Below are 17157 nucleotides of genomic sequence, written 5' to 3'. Positions count from 1 at the left end.
AATAAAAAAATAAAAAGAGAGGGTTGTGAGGCAAATATGGTAAAATGTTAATGCCCATTTAATCTTGGGGGGCACATCCGCATCTGTTACACTATGACTTTTCTGTATATTGAAATGTTTTATAATTAAAACTAAAGATGTTTAAAAACCACACACACAAAAAAAAAAAGAAAGAAAGAAAGAGGGGACTGTGCCAGCAGCTGTTAGTCTTTCATTGGCTTATTAAATATATCAGATCTCTGTCCCTCCCTTTGACCCGCTGAATCGCAAACTTTATCCAGTGGATGTTCACCGTGTCTGTGTTTTTAAAGCTCTACAGGTAGTTCTGATAATTAGGGTTGGAGACCGATACAGAAGATTCAGCTATGCAGAGATTAGTAGGATTGTGTAATACAGTGATTTTCAATCCTGGCCGCGCATTAAAACCACGCAGGAGCCTTTAAAAAAAAATCCTGGTGCCTGGCCCTTACCCTGGACCAAGGGATCTGAATCTCTGCAGGTGTGCTCCCTGGCATGTGAAATTTTTACAAGTTCCCCAGGGGATGGTGGGGGCTGGCTGGGGGGAGGTGCAGGAGGTAGGGTTTACAAAGGGACATGAGGCCATGTTTGGGGGTGACAAGCAGTGTTCATGACCTCGATTGTGGAGATGGTTTCATAGGTGTGCACGTATGTTAAAACTTAGCAAATTGTAAACTTTAAGTATGTGCAGTTTATGCATGTCAATTATATATACATCCATAAAGCTATTTTAAGAAAAAGCTCCCCAGGTAATTCTCACACACAGGAGAGGTTGAGAATCGCTGTTTTAACAGAAAAAGCACACGACTGGAAGGTGGAAATTGGATAGACTGTCATCTGCCGACATATAAGCGACTTCCTCCCCTCTGGACTTCAGTTTCATTCTGGTTGGTGGGTTCAATTTTTTCCGGGGTACTTCTCAGCTCTGACATTTTGATTTCTTCTGCTCAGCCTGGCTGTGTGCGCCAGGCTGTTGTTGCACCTCCTGGCCACACGAGGGGGCTGTGCAGCTGGCTGCCTCTTCCTCTCGTCTGAACACTCCTGTGAGGTCAGAATAGGTTGGTCAGGCATCTGTCTCTCCCTTCTGTCTGTCCTTTGGTGAGCGCGAGCCCCACTTCCGACCCACCATCTTCAGCTGCCCCCGTCAGTGGTCCTGCTGCAGGTGAGCCTTTCTTTTTAAGCAAAGTAAATCCATGAATCTCTGAATGTATAGAACAGCTTTTAAAAAGATTCCCCAGATTGCTTGAAATTATCCAGCTCCTGCAAAGCAATTAAGTAGGATCTAATTGAAGTATATGGATGCAGACCTACATATGTGTATGTGTATATATATATACATATATGTGTGTGTGTGTGTGTCTGTCAGTAAGCACACTGACAGTATTATCTACCGCCTCTAAGAAGAGGATCCATTCATACAAAAGACAGTTATGTATTTGTTAGAGGTACAATTTTGAGATCCTCCAGGCAGGAAACATTGCTTAGGTGAAAAATGGAATCAAGGTTAGCAAACAAGCCAAGTCTTTTCCCATTGTATATATGATATAAAATACTTAAATGAGTAAATGTGTGAGAGTGTGTATGTTTATCTGTGTGTGTATCTGTCTCTGTGTTTACATATCCTTCGGTGAACATGTTGGCTAAATATTTTAGAATGTAATCTATTCAGACACTCTGGGCATTAATCTCTTATTTTTCTGGGACCTGCCAGGGAAAAACAATCTGGATGCCAGTTGGAAGAGACTGACTAGAACTGATGTTACAAAATGATCTAGCTATGTCATTAATGTTGACAATGCATTGCTTTAAAATCCAGCTCAGAAATAAAAAAGCAAATGCTTTTCTGAAGTGCAACAACAGCAGGGAATTATTTTAAAAAGGAAAGACCCCTCCTTCCTTACACAGACAGAATTTTCCAAATAATGCTGTAAAACCTTAACGTTGAGCAGCTCTTTTATGTTTTGTCTCATTGCATGTTTCTTCCATTTTGATTCCTCAATTTCAGATTATTCTATGAGCCAGTCACAACACCCTGTGGGCATACATTTTGTTTAAAATGCCTTGAAAGATGCCTAGATCACAATGCAAAGTGTCCGTTGTGCAAAGATGGTCTTGCACAGGTAAGACATTCTTTCTTTCTTGAGTAGGTTAGCTTATTTGGAATTTGATACTAAAATGGTGTCCTGTTGGATCCCAGGCCAGTGCACCATGCTTGGGCAAAATACTGCCTCAGGCCATCTGTCTCTCTTTCCTGTCTTAGAGCTACCCTTCCCCTCTTCACAAAGTCCTTCAGGAAGATGGGGCAACATCTAGGTTTTTACGAACTGTCAATAGTGAAACTAATTTGTGATGAAAACAAAGGTATTAAATTGATGATAAACAGAGATGCTGGTGCTAAGCCGATCATGGCTCCTGATTCACTGCAGTCTCAGGTGAGTCCTCTGTCCCCTCCGGGCTTGGACCAGATGAGCTCTGATGTCTTCTCATCATCAGTGTTTATTCTGTGGTGTGAAGGGATCACTCCCAGGTCCCCAGAAAAAACTCACAGACCTTCAGTGTGGTCCTTGTTCCACCCCCACCCCCAGGAGCTGCTGTTATTCTTAGATATTTGGCTACTTGAAAAGCTCTGAAGCTTCCAGATCCTCTGAAAGGAACCACACAGGCTGTCACCATTGGTTTTCAGGTGGACCTGATGGAATTTCCTATAGCACAGGAATACCTGGGAGCCCACCCTGTTTTCCCTCCCCTGGGGACCTGTGCAGGACACATTACAGTCGGTCTTAATGTTCCCTGACCCCTGTCGTCCCCGAGGAGAGGTCAGAGATGCAAGACTATCTCTAGGTGAATTTAAGTCCAGAGAAGTCACCTGTTGAGCTTTCGCAACAGCCAAACATTTGAACTAAGGGAATGGAGTGGAATAATCATCCAGGATAACCCTGGGGGTGTGCGTGGGGTTGGAGAGGGGGCTCATCATCACACCTTGCCTAGATCAGGGGGTGGGATCTGCTGGCCTGATTGTGGGTGAGGAGCCCATGGTCCTTGTACTTAAACAATACATTTGTGTCGTGGGAACACTACAACATTCAAATATGCAGAAAGAAGAAAGATCTACTCATATGCCCAGCACCTGGGGAAAACCACTGTTAACATTTTAGTGTGTGCCTTTCCTGGGTTTTTGTTTTAGCATCAGCGGAGGAGTCTGGATTTCCAACCTCCTGAGTCATCGCTTTTCCCCAAAGGCTGGGACTGGGCAAAGCAGTTGATCTTCGGCAGTCAGGCGATGGCAGTGGCTGAGAAGGCATCCTAAGAGCAGATGCTGTGGGGTTCCAGACTCAGGGGCTAGAAAATAGTCTCGTCTATCTCTGTGTATTGACACAGGGGCGCACTTACACCATTTTCAAGAAAGAGAAATATTTTATGCCAATCAAGTTCACTGCAGGATAGACGCACATAGCCCATACTGGGAAAGGGAAAATGGTCTCAAACCAGCAATTTTATACTCAGGAGCTCCCCCTGCTGGGTCTCTATGGGTAGTGTCCATAGCAAGCAATTCGCAGATGTTTTAACTCTCATTGTCTGGTTGACACAGTTGAATTCCCGCTGCTTCCAGAACCCTGGATATGCACGGAGTAGGGGTGTTTGGGAGGACAGCAATAGTGACGTATGGGCCTGAGTTTGGTTCTGAAATCATGGTTTATAATTTCAGTGATAACCTAGATGATAATATAGACAAACCTAGACGATAAATAGACAAAATCACCAGTATTTAGCTGTTTTGTTTTGTTTTTAGCTGAACTGGGGGGGGGGATAATTAGACTGGCAATATCCAGAAGCCAGGTGTTGGGGTGGGGTGCGGTGGAGGTGGGACATGTCAGAAAAAGATCAGTGTTTGAAAATGGCTTTTTCATTCCCCAAACCTTTTGACCAGGCTTTCAGTATATCCCAGATGGAGACCATTTTTGCAAGCTTGTAAATGCAGTAACCAGAAAAAGGAAAGGGAAGGATTCACCCCCCACCTTTTTTGACAAGAACATAATCTCAATTTGAGTGTTTTAGGGAAGCTATGATATTTTTAGAACTTCAATGCAAGTATTTTTCCCTTGTTAAAATATTTTTGCCTAATTATAAAAGTAATTAGTCACATGTAACATCCAGAGAATATACGCATTATGATGTTATCAACTGCTAATGTGTAGGTCCAAATTACTCCGATATGTGGGTCATTCAACTATTCTACTGATTACATCAGAAGTGCTTTGTGTTTTTCTGAGGACTGTATAATATCTCATTGCCCTGTTCCCCCATAGTGCTTGGCATCCAGAAAATATAGCAAAAATGTCATAATGGAAGAGCTAATAGCTAAATTCCTTCCGGAGGAACTCAAGGAACGAAGGAGGCTTTATGAAGAAGAAATGGAAGAGCTTTCGAAGTATGTATATGCACGTTTCTCTTTTTTCTTTTTTCGGTTTCACTCACAGAAGCTCATAGAACTGAATGTGCCCATTTTTTCCTCACTTCTTACTTGGTGATATCATGGTGGTAGCTTGACATTGGCCTTGGTGAGAGTATCTACGCTATAGGAATTGGCACATGCTATAAGCCAGAGCTTTCCCCCCACCAAAAGCCAGTTGTTCAGCGTTTACCAACACACCACCGAAGAAGCGTAAGTCAGACCACTGACAGGTCGCATCCTGGCACTGGCAACTGGGTGTTGCTGGCAGGAGTAAATTGGAGTAGCTGAGTCAGGGGCACCTACGGAGCGCACAGAAGACCGCAGATACTTCAGAAGGTGCTGGGAGGTTGAGAACTTTGGTGCTCGCCAGACCCGGGCTTGTGACAGTTCTGCCACAAAGCGAGTATACTTCAGGGCCTTAGGCAAGTCACTTGACCTCTCTGGACCTCAGTTTCCTCATCTGTAGCTTGGGAATAATCAGTTCTTACCTCATGGACTTATTACGAAGATCAAATGAGCTAGTGCACAGTAAGTACTTAATACATGGTAATAAGGCTGCCGGGCGCATGGGAGATGGAGGGCGGGGATGGCGATGCAGTAGGCCTCCTCCACCTGGCGGGAAGAACAGCTCGCTTAGAAAAAGCAGGAGGCGGTCTCTCACTTCTGCCTCTCCTACGGCTGCCCTCCCAACTCCCGATCCCCAGTGGAATCCTCACAGCATTCTGGGGACAAGGTTCCTGATAGCAAAAGCTGCTCTGGTTTTCTGCCCACCCTGTAGAGAACATTTCTAAACTGCCACCGGTTTGTTTGAGTGAGCCTCTCCCTTCAAATGATACGTTTTCCTGAGAAGCTACAAATTAAATCCTTTTCTTTCCTCATTGACTTAATGGCAGATCTACTCAGGGCGTCTTTATTTCTGATTCCTAAATTTGCCTTGAGTTTCTCTGAGCCCATCTCTCCAATATCATGTGATGTCTTATTAATAAACACCGGAGTATACTAGAGGGATGTCTATTTAAAGAAATCCTAAACTTAATACTTTGGGGATTTGGGCAGATGGTCTTACACCTATTGATAAGTTCCAGTATTGGATTTACTGGACAAAGAAGAGAACAGTGATCCAGGAGGAGCTGGCCCGGTTGGTGGTGTCCCATCAGGCTGTGTGTCTGCTTCTTCATGGGTACTTGTGGAAGGGCAGACTCCTGGGCCCTAACTCCAGAGCTAATATACCGATATCTCGGGGGGTCCTGCAGCCCGTCGTCGGGATTTAAGGGCCCCTGGGGACCGATGCACAGGAGCATTTGACCATCACTGGGCTAGATTACACTTGCCTCTCTGTTGCTCCCTCCTCCTGCTGGCGGGGCCTGCCAGGCAGATCTCCTGGAGGCTTCGCAAATTTGAGATGCTGTTGGAGACCTTGCAGAGATTTTCCCACCATCCCCCTGGAGGGCTGGGTCCACTTTTACCACCAGCATGGCCCCTGAAGAGATTGTTCTGAGTAGAAAAAATTGAGGTAGAGCTATCGCCCACAATGTGAAGGTACTAGAGGACGTCTTTAGCCAAATTAGAATGTAGAGAATGTCCGTTCCAATCTGTCAGCGCTCAGGCTAACCTCCGCACCAGGTAATGGGACTCAGCCCAAAGTGTCGGTTGCATCTCAGAATTTTTTTTATCAGCCATCAAAACTTGGGGTCTCCTTGCCTTCCTGCGGGGAACCACAAGGTGACGGTTGACCAACCTTTCTGTGTTCTGCTCCATTGCTTTGAGAAATCCACGTCATTTGCTCTTCCTGACAGCTTAAATAAGAACGTGCCTATTTTCGTGTGTACTATGGCCTATCCCACCGTTCCTTGTCCCCTGCACATCTTTGAGCCTTGTTACCGTCTGATGATTCGTAGATGCATTGAGACAGGCACAAGGCAGTTTGGCATGTGCCTTGGAGATCCTGTCAAAGGGTAAGTGGAGAACTATGTAGATTGAAGGGAGGTTTGGGTGGAGAGGGATTTGGGTTTACTTTGGGGTGCTCCCAGGAGATGGGGAGGCACAGCTCCTGAGATTTAGTCAGTTCGTGACCATGAGTATTTGTAGAGACCAGGGTCTCCCTGGCCCCTAGGATACCATGTAATAGGCTGCCTACGTAAAGGAACCCCAGGATTAATCTTTTGTTAAACGAGTGGTATATACTATAAAATTTGTTTTACTGTAAGACAGTGGGCCCTGGAGTCACACTGCTTGGGTTTATATTCTGGCTCCAGCCTTAGAGCAAGTTTGACTTTGGGCAAGTTACTTCTGTGACTCAATTTCCTTATCCGTAAAGTGGGTGCAATAATAGTGCCTCCCTCGTTGGGTTTGTTGGGAGGACTGGTGAGTTAGTGCACGTAAAGCACTGAGCACAGTACCTAATACATAGTATATGCTCAATAAATGGGAGCAGTTATATAATTGCATAAAAATTTTTCTTTGCACAGACACTGCCTGTTGTGTAGTTGCCGCTGAGGACCCCAGACAGGCAAATAGGCAAAAGTCCCTCGAGGCACAGCCTGGGGTTACCGAAATGGCTCAGGGCCAGGCCACAGAAATGACTCAAGAATTTACGTCTTTACTCATACCCTATTAAGCAGGTTCGCGGAATACGGCTGCATCCTGGAGATCAGGAACGTTCAGTTCTTTGCTGACGGCCGCTCAGTGGTGGACAGCATAGGCAAGAGGCGCTTCAAGGTCCTCCATCAGGGCCAACGAGATGGTTACAATACAGCTGACATTGAATACATCGAAGACCAAAAGGTGAGGGTGGCCAGTGCCAAGCATCCCGAAGCCAGGCTGTCCCTGTGGCCTGGCACACAAAGATGTTTGCAAAAGAATTTCTCAGCACTCTTGGGGGCCTTGGGATTTCTCACCAAATTGTTACAGCAACATTGAGTGCTGCTGGATTGCTGTTTGACTGTAGAATGGCACCCAGAGCACCCCGTGTCCCGGCTTTCCCTGCTTAGTTGCTGAGTTGTATTCAGGCATGAGAAATGCCAAACCAGACCAGCAGCCCTGGGGCCCCTTCAGCCTGGGAGTTAGGTCTCTGCCAGAGACACCAAGGGATAGATCCAGAGTGATATATACACGTGTGCATTTTATGTATCAATTTCTTCGTATTTTCCAATTTTTTCTTTTGAGATAATTGTAGATTCACACGTACGTTTGTCTTTTTTTTTGAAGATTTTATTTATTTATTTGACAGCACAAGCAGAGAGAATGGCAGGCAGAGGGAGAGGGAGAAGCAGGCTCAGGGAGCCTGATGTGGGGCTCAATCCCAGGACTCTGGGACCATGACCTGAGCTGAAGGCAGACACTTACCAAATGAGCCACCCAGGCGCCCCCATACATTTGTATTTTTAAATGTGCAGCCTGGTTAAGAGTTCTTGCCTATAACACGTCATACAATAAAGCAGAAAGATAACATGTCCAGTTAGTCCTTGGTGTTCTGGACTAATGGGTAGAAGAGGTAAATAATCCCATGTTCATTTATATTTACATTCACTACATAGTACAAGATTAGTAAATGTTTGGTCAGTGAATGAATGTATTGGACTTGCAAACTAGAGTTACACAGTGAGACACAGATGCACTCATGTCTCTTTTCCCGGTGGGCAATGGGAAACCAGATATAAAACATGAAAAGGAGAGAGGCATAAAGCAGCATAAGCTAGTTTGCCAGGATGGCTCCGTTCAAGGCAGTTGGCTCCTCTGGTTTTCTGTCTGTCTTGCTGTTCCAGCTAATTTACCCAGAGGAACCTTAATCCTTCCTCCACCCTCAGCAGTGGTTACACACAACCCATCCTCTGGCCGAGGAGCCTTTCGCACACCACACAGGAGGAGGCCGGGTGGGTGAGCCTTCCTAGGGAGACAGGTTGGGTGCCCAAAGGGAATCAGTGTCAGCGGCAGCTTTGGGAGTGGTGGAGAAAGTACACAGTGCTTCATTTCCACTTTGGTACTTTCAGGTTCAAGGAGACGATTATGCTGAGCTCATGGGATTACATAATTGTGTCTATGAGCAAGCATCATCGTGGTTTCATTCGCTCAAAACATCTCTGAAGAATCGGATACTCAGTCACTTTGGTCCAATGCCAGAGAAAGATGCTGATCCCCAGGTATGTAAAAATGTCTCTTTGTAAAGGACTGCCCCCACTGGAAGAGAGAACCTCTGGTTTGGGATTAGTCGGGTGCACGGTTGCCATTTGGCTGATCAAACACAGAGAGGAAGATGGAGCCAATTTGGTATTGTTTGGCTGGGCAGTGGGCATCATGGGTGAGACCCAAAGGACCCCACGTCAGAATTGGAGTAATAAAGTAAAGCAGTAGGAACTTGGACCCAAGACAGGTTTTGAGAGATAAGTCAGGTGAGAGATTGGGAACACAGATGCCATCAACAGAAGAACCTTCCGTGGGAGTCCAGACTCACACCACGGTGATATGTGGGAGTGACAAGATTCACGCAAAGGCCACGCTTAAGAGAAGGGTATCCTGGGAGCTGAGACCAAAGGTTTCCACTTCTGGGGAGCCTCATAACCTTCTCCCCCACTGCTGCAGGAGCTAGGAGATGGGACCGCTACCTTACAGGATTCCAACTGCAAGACCCCAGAATCTTCTCACACCCGGGTCCCTCCCTGCTTAGCCTTATAGGTCTAGACCCTTGTCATTGTTCTCATCAGGGATGAACAGGTCCTGAGCAAATTGACCCTTGGCTGAATTATACTAGAAAGCAGTTCATTAGGTTCTACCAGATCAGTCTGTTTCCTGGGGGGACAGGGCCACTTGAGAGATCAAGCTGCAGATCAGAAGCTCTTCAGGAAAGTGGAGATAGTTCAGTTTCACCAAACTTTGCTTGCTTGGTATAAATCAGACAAAACTCTCTCTAGGACAAGGCTGGAGATAACCTAGTCAAATATGTGCCCGTGATCACCTCTCCTACATTCTGAGCTGGCTCCCCTACATCATCACCTCCATGACTTCCTTAATTCTCTACTTTCACTCATTCCCGACTCTGTCACGTTAGTAAACTAGAATATGTATGTTCCGATTTCCCTGCCTGTCCTTATCGCTCTAGCTGTTTGAGCTTGGGGAAGTCCCTTCTCCTTTTTCAACCTTTCTCCCAGCTCTGAAATGAGGGAGGTGAGTGAGGAGGTCTTCTTCTTGCATCTGGGGCTGTAAAACACCAATCTGTTCCCTAATGGGCTGAAATGTCTCGCTTTCTCCAGACCACAAAGGTGGCTCTTTCCCCCCATGCAAAGGCATCGTGAATGTTGAAGGGAGAGAAAGGCCAGTCGGTGCTTCCCAGTGACCCAGCTCCTGGCTCTGGGCCACTGTGACTCAGGACTACATCAGAGCTCTGAGCAAGCTCATGATCAAGTGTAATGTTCCCCTTCACCTTCTGGAAAGTATTCTTCCTCAGTCAGGCAGAAGGTAGCAATCAGCAATGATACAGCATCTCCCACAAGAGAAAACACAGATGCCACGGAGTGATTCATAAGGGCTTGATGACACAGAAAGCTGAAATCTTGGGTTCATTTCCTTTCTTATTAGAACTGTTATCATGTTGCTTTGGCAGCAGCAGCAGAAAAGAAAAAAATCCAGTTTGATCCAGTCAGTGCTGCAGCCCCATTGGTCCCATTAATAAGAATGTTCTAAGCCTCGGGAGGCGATTTCTCAGAAACAGCTGCAAATATTAACATCGGCTTAAATATCTTTTGTTAATGGCCTGGAAAAGAAAGTTTAGAATATGTCAATTTCATATTCAGAACTAATAATAGGAGGGAGAGCCTGTTACAGATCACAGCGAGGGACAAGAAAGAATTCAAAAGAAGCTAGAGGCACAGAGAAGCCAGGAAGGCAGCAAGGTTTGAGGAGAATCAGGTGAACCAGTTTGGAGACAAATAGTCCCGCGTATACGCGGTCCGACCAGAATGGGGTTCTGTATAGTCCTAAACCAGCCTTCTGAAAGTTGTGAGCCGAGAGCTCATTTCAGGCTTCGTAGGAAATAAGTCGCCAGTGTCTAAAATGTGTGCCTGAGAAGCTGCTGACAAACAGAATTTCGGTGAAGGATTCATGTGGGGCGGGGAAAGCGCTTTACTAAAATAAAAACCTGGGGACCAAATACATTTCTAATGTGAGTGTGTTTTCTAATTGGAATTTTTGCAAAGTGGGATTGCTGTGCTTTGGGGCTGTGGATCATAGCCTTCGGTTTCAGAGGACAAGCTAGCTGTGGCCTTGTAGAGTGACATGGCATATGTGGGCTATATTGCCTTCAGCCAGAAGCAGGGAAATAAAGGGCGTTAAGAGACATGCCAAGCCCAAGGGATCATGGGAATTGAAGGCCCACATGTGGTATGGGTCAGTCCAAAGAACCTAAACAGAATCTTCGAAATGGAACAGACTGAGTAGTGGATATTCTAGCTCACAGAATCACACTGGCTAGGAGGTATAGGGTATCTGTTAGGATATTGATTCGTTTGCTTCGACAACTACTAAAAACAACTGTAGCTTGAACCAGATAGAGGGCTAGGGCAGCTGTGTTCCATGAGATCAGTCGGAGATCCAGTCTCCTTCATCACAAAGCTCCACCATCCTTAGAATGTTGCCCCGTCTTCCTGATAGAAGAAGGCTGATCGTCACCATGTTCGTGCTCTAGCTGAGGAGAAGAGAGGAAGGGTCAGGCAGAGGGCACACATCCTGCTCCCAGCGCATGACCCGGAAGTTACACACAGAACTTCCCTTCATTAGCCGGAACTTGCCTTGCGGCCTCCCCTAGCTGCAGTGCAGCCTTTGCTTCCTGGGTGCCTACATGCTCAGCTCAGAGAAGGGGGGGTAGACCTGGGGGTAATCAGCAGCGTCTGCCATACACGGAAGCAGTTGCACATGAGACGTTTACCTTGTGGCCTGGGAAACCGGCAGACGGATCTCACTTCTGTGGGAATGGGATGAACCCGTTGTGTTTCTCTGTTGTAGGTTAACCCGAATGGTCCAGCCTGGTGCTGGTGGACGTTAGCGGTTCTTCCGCTGGAAAGCCGAGCTCAGCTCCCATTCCTAGCAATGAGATCCTTAAAGGATCGACTGAACGGTATTCGGCGAGTCCTGGCCTTTATATCCCGAAACCAAAATTAGTGAGAGTGGATTGCCGAAGAGGAGCCCCCGACCCCCACCGCCCCTGGGGGAGGCATCTTGTAAATATATCTAATTGCAATAACATCTTAACAGAAGGAGGTATCAAATAGGCATTTCCCTGCTGTTGATCACAGAGAGAAAATGTATAGAAAGACCGAAAGCAAGGGGCCTGTTTGAAACTTTCTGTGTTAAGATGCTTCTTGACATGCTGCACAACTACATGCTCAGCAGAGGTGTTTAAAAGCCCAGAAGAAAAAAATTAATTTGATTTCGACATCAACTTTTCTGAAAGTTTAAAGTGATTTTGCTTTAATTTTCTTTCTTGCATAGTTCAATGTGTGGTTGAAATGTGAAGCACAGATACTAATAATGTTGCGTTATTTCACTGACTTGAGTTCTCATTCCAAATGGTTCAGGTTTTATACAGCATTGTGTAAAATAATGTTCATCCTTCTTTCTGTTTTAATAATTTATTTTTTTGCACTACTGTATCCTTTTTTTCTACATGTATGTTTGTAACTATTTAAGTGTACGTTACTGAAAAGCCAGTTGCTTTATTTATTAACGTGGTTTGCCATGTACCAAGGGGGAAGTAACAGTACAAGAAATGTGCCATTTTTGCTTTAATCACATGTTACTATGGTTCTTGAGCCAGTTCTCGAATGGTTTTTCTATCTACCCCATTGGATGCTTATAGGAAGTTCAGAGTCACGCCGAGATTACTGATCTTCACAGGTTCCATTTGGCTTTCAGTTTGAATGCAACAATATAAGATACGCAAGGGATTTGGCATACGTTATGGAATAAGCCACGGTAAGGTAAAATAATCCATTTTCTATGTGTTATACAGAGCAGGGCTGAAGGAATGATTTTCTTTCAATGAAGAGATGAATCAGGGGGCGTCTTTTAGTACAGTCTGTTTTAGGCATTTATCTCAACAATCTAATTATAAGTGTATCTCATTTCTCCCCAGTGCAGTGAGGAGTGGGATTTTGAGGCAGGATGATTTTTAACCCTTCAGAGGTAGTGGTTTTCAGTTTGGCACATCATAGCCTCCATACCCCACCTCTTCTTAGGGTTCTAAGGATCACAGCTTGGCTAGCATGTGTGGAAACACATGAGGAAGGGCTGTTTGTTATTAAAAGTGCAAAGAAGCCAGTACAAAAAGCAGACCCTTTAAAAAAACAAACCAACTGTCTTTTTGGTTTGTCAATCTCTTTAAAGGAGACAGACCATGAATCCATGATTTTATCTAAGCACTGCCTTCCCTCCCGGCTGCCGTGGGCCAAAGATTTCAATATAGGGGAAGAATAGTGGGTAAGAAGGTAAGGGGGAGCTCTTGTTTAGCCTGCTTAGTACTAGTGTGATTCCTTTAGTGCCCGGAGAACCTGAAAAATGCCGTGAGGATGGGATGTCAGAGTGATGGAGCGAAGAGATTAGGCCAGGCAAGAAATGAGTCCTACCATCCGCACTGTCGCACACATTATTCCCCCATGTGATGCTGGACGGATACAGGGCAGCCCATCCACCCCACTGAGGAGAGGTTAGTGCCTCAAGTAACCAGTCTGACTTCTTCCATCACCACCTCTGTCCAGAAACAGAGAAGGCAGAACGAGATGATCCGGGCAACAGAAAAGAGGTTCACATAAGCAGAAACCAGACGATCTTTTCTGCACTTGCTAAATGGATGCTGTATTGTCAGAGCAATATGTTACCGGGCTTGATGTTTGCAGACCAGGCTAGTGAAGAATGGAAGTATAGGCATGGTTACTGCCCAAGCAAACTCTGCAAGGCTCGGGGAAGCAGGAAATTAAAGGCTTCCCCTCCCACTTGGTGCCCAAGCATGAGGTGGTAGCACAGCCCTCGTAAAATATTTTCCTGTCATCTAGTGTAAATGCAGCAGAGAAAATGTCATAAGCATCTCCCCTTGGTAGATGTTTTTGTTTTACGATTTAACTCTTTCTGGGCCCCAGGGTCCTCATCTAGCAAACGGTAGTGGTCAATGCCACATATAGGGTTGTTAATGAGTGTTATGTAAGGAAGTATATAGGTAAGTCGCGTAGCAGAGTGCCTAGCACCTAGAGATGTTCGAAAAATAATAGTTTTGATTAGTTATAGGCTATCATCAGGGGCCCACGTTTGCATAAAACATTGGGCTTTACACACGGTACGCACATCTACCCCTTAAAACATAGTTGGGGGGATCCACACCACTGATTCTCAGACCATAACTTGACGCTTTACAGTTAATTCCTTTTGGAGCCAAGTCTGTTTGGGAAAATGTAAGGCTAGAAAACAAATGAGGGTCAGAGACAAAGGAGAGTTCTGGGCCAGTATGTTTTTCCCTATTTCAATAAGACTAAAAAGTCGTGCTCTTTGGAGGTCTAGATTTTCTGATATAACGGAAGCCTTAAATTCTGGCTCCATTAGAATAACCAGCTCATCACTTCTTGCTCTTGGCCATGCCAGAGTGAATGAGTTTTACAATCTGACTTTTGTGCTTATTAGTTCGTGGGATTTCTTGATGCTGCCGCAACAGAAATTTACTGTGAGCCTACTATGTATCAGGCACTGAGCCAGGCAATTCCAGGTTCATTCCGTGAACATATAGGAGTTTGTGGAATTGCTTATTTTTCACATCAACCCTGTGAGATCAGTTACCATCCCCATATTACAGATGAGAAGGCTGAGGCCCTGCAATGTCAAACATTTTGCCCGGATAGCACAGCCGGTTAATAGCCAAGCTTGATTTTGAACCTGTTACTTTGCAGATTTTTAACATTTTGAACAGTTTGTGTTACACATAATTTTATTAGATATTTTTAGATAAATTTAGATTTATTAGATATTTTAGATATTTTATGAGATAATTTTATTAGATAAAGCATGGCAACCGAGTCACAAAAGTGAGCCCCAGAAGCTCACGATTCAAATGGCAGTTGAGGGTTAAGTAAAATTCAGTTACCTCACACATCTTTACTTAATCTAGGTAAAAAGGGAAGTTTGATTTTTTTAAATAAAGCTCTACATCGTAGAATATTTCATGTTGCTAAATGAGTACCGAACTCCCACAAACGTAGATCTTGACTGGGTAGAATTCCACTGGGCTCTCAGTAGCCTGAATAAACATTTGGGTTGTTTTCTAGCAAGCTTCTCTTTCAGCAGTGGTTGGAGGCAAGGAGCCAGGCTGCTTGGCTTTCTTTGGGATGTACTTGAATGGGGTAGTCAGTTGAACATGACCATTTTTATTACTTATTAAGTGATTTCGCTGCCAAGCTTGGATATGAAGGGTGTACAGAGAAAAGATGTAAGGCCAAATCTAGGCCAGAAGTACAAAACTTCCCCCTTGGTAGATCGTGCCATTTATTTGGTTAATTTTCTTATTATAACCTAGACTATACCTAGATTATTTTCTCTGTGTGTGTATGTATATGTGTGTATATATGTATATATGTATGCATATATATATATAATTAGGTACCAAGCAGATATTATGCCTTTCTGCTTTGTACTGTACTACTGCTGCTAGCTAATAACCAGCAAAATGTAGAAAATGAAAAATGATAAACTAATTTTCTGTAGACAACTTGGAGAAAAGGGTGCCTGCCCCTGACTTAATGGGGCAGAGAACTGACTATTTTGAGAATTTGCCTTTTCTGAAGGCTGACTGCTTCTAGCCCCATGGCGTTTTCAGCTCTGCCTGTGTGGCTGGCCTGGGCTCAGATAATCCCCTGTGACTGGCCACCAGAGCAGCGGAGCTGCTGAGGCTGGTTCACAGCACCCAGAGGTCTCTTACTGTCAACAGATTGCATGCTGTTGAGGGACCAGAATCCATTGGGGACTGTGCTCCCCCTGCCAACTCCATTTCCAAGTTGGGAGCTCCATTCAAGGACTCAGTCCTTGAGTTCCCAACATGTTGACTTTGCATCCATTTCTGTTTATTGAGGCAAAATCTTAGCAGAGGTGTATAATAAAGATGCAAACGGAGGGCAGCCCAAATAATGGAAGAGGACAGATTTTTCAGCCCATCTGGAGGAGGGATGAGGTTTTGATTTAGGACTGAAAGCAGTTCTGAAAAGCAGCCAGCTGCCTGAGCTACGGTTGGTGCCCTTCCTGAGGGCAGAGAGAGAAAAGGAAAAGGAGTCACATAAAATGTACGCACTCAGTTCCTCTTAGAATGATAGTTTGCACTATTCCGCGGTTTACTAATCTGGGTGGTGCACATCCAGAGGTGAAATGAAGTTGTTTTCACTTACGAATGGTTATTTTTCAATGCGCTAAGTTAACCTTGAGAGAGAAGTGCCTGTAATCTCTGTTCCTGGTGTCATTTTAAAGCTTTTGCTTCATGACTCTGTAGCCGTTTAAAATTTTGTTGCAGCAAATGTGATTAACAGAAGTTTACAAAGCAACACTGTAGCTTATGCGTCATGTTAAAAATTGCCTAACGTTTATCTATTGTCAAAGCAACAACCAATAAACAACGAAATAAAAGGAGAGCAAATAGGTCAATGTGGTATCATAGGCTTATCTTAGATAAACTAGTTCCATCGTTTCGTGCAGTCCTCGGTCATGCCAGGATTGAAATACCAAGCAGGCCGCCCCAGCAGTGGCAAATGTGTCCGTGTGTTTGTTGGCCCGCTCGTTTGTCCCGCAGCCATTTTACTTCCGCGCTGTAATAAACTGAAAGGGGAATTAAGATACTGCCCCCCCCCGTGTTGCTATTCAACTACCTCTATATGCTTGGTTTCTCTTTAGGGGTTTCTTTCTTCCCAATCTGTACAAAAATGCTGTTTCAGTTCATCATCTATGTTGTCATAACAATGTGATATAGACAGTTGCTGTGAAAGCTCTTCGTTCATTGAAAATGTTTCCTGTTGTCTCACTTTATACCTAACAAAGCTCTACGCGTAACCTTAGGGCAAGAATTACCTAAATAAGTTATCGTTTTCTTGGAAGCTGAATCGAAGGGAAAGCTGTTGGGCCACCTATTTTGTTCTTGTTCCTGTTGCTTATAATACATTTGACCGAAAGATCTTTCAAGGAAGTAGACTTGCAATCAGACAGAAAGCTCTCACGCATCTGACAGTGAGGCCGGCGTGAGCTGGTTAATGTGACTGATGTGTTCTGAAACCCTGGCCATAAATTGTTTTAAAAAATGCATAAATTGTTTTTAAAAATCCTGTTATTTGAAGACTTATGTTGAAGCGTTTTGCCAATAATCCACCTCTCGTTTGTTTGTAAATCCGTTCCTATGTTGGGTTTGCTTAAAGCAGAATACACTACCTACTGTTTCCTTTGCCAATCATAAAATGTTTGTGAAAAGCAAGTTGCGTGTTTTTATTTGCGTCAAACCAGTTCTCCACGACAGGCTAAAGCTAAGGGCCAAAGCACGACATTTTGACAGGAAAACTGGTAAAATTGACCGAGCTGAGTCCGGCAAGAGCGATTCAGCAACATCTCCTTTTCAGTACCAGCTTTAAGTCTCCTGCCCTCGACGACTTTACACAAGCTCTCTTTTACCCCTGGAAAACAAACTA

General features: G+C 44.6%; 1 protein-coding gene across 7 annotated transcripts in view; it reads left to right on the top strand.

The window, feature by feature from the left end:
- Nucleotides 1–16946, top strand: part of LONRF3 (LON peptidase N-terminal domain and ring finger 3) — a 39601-nt gene extending 22655 nt beyond the window's left edge. For 4 of the 7 annotated variants that reach the window (XM_045799252.2, XM_045799250.2, XM_045799255.2 and 1 more), the window contains 6 exons: nucleotides 2024–2138; nucleotides 4326–4447; nucleotides 6268–6426; nucleotides 7090–7255; nucleotides 8461–8610; nucleotides 11465–16946. In XM_045799252.2, coding sequence (XP_045655208.1) covers nucleotides 2024–2138; nucleotides 4326–4447; nucleotides 6268–6426; nucleotides 7090–7255; nucleotides 8461–8610; nucleotides 11465–11620 — 868 coding nt within the window. In that variant the 3' untranslated portion in view covers nucleotides 11621–16946. The remainder of the gene's footprint in view (nucleotides 1–2023; nucleotides 2139–4325; nucleotides 4448–6267; nucleotides 6427–7089; nucleotides 7256–8460; nucleotides 8611–11464) is intronic. The other 3 variants (XM_045799251.2, XM_045799256.2, XM_045799254.2) reach the window with 1 other exon arrangement.
- Nucleotides 16947–17157: the final 211 nt, after the last annotated feature.

This window comes from Ursus americanus, chromosome X (assembly GCF_024610735.1).
Source record: "Ursus americanus isolate L20-20 chromosome X, mUrsAme1.1.p, whole genome shotgun sequence".
NCBI classification, from domain to species: Eukaryota; Metazoa; Chordata; class Mammalia; order Carnivora; family Ursidae; genus Ursus; species Ursus americanus.
The sequence above is the reverse complement of the archived record's forward strand: the minus strand, read 5'-3'. Positions and strand labels throughout refer to the sequence as shown.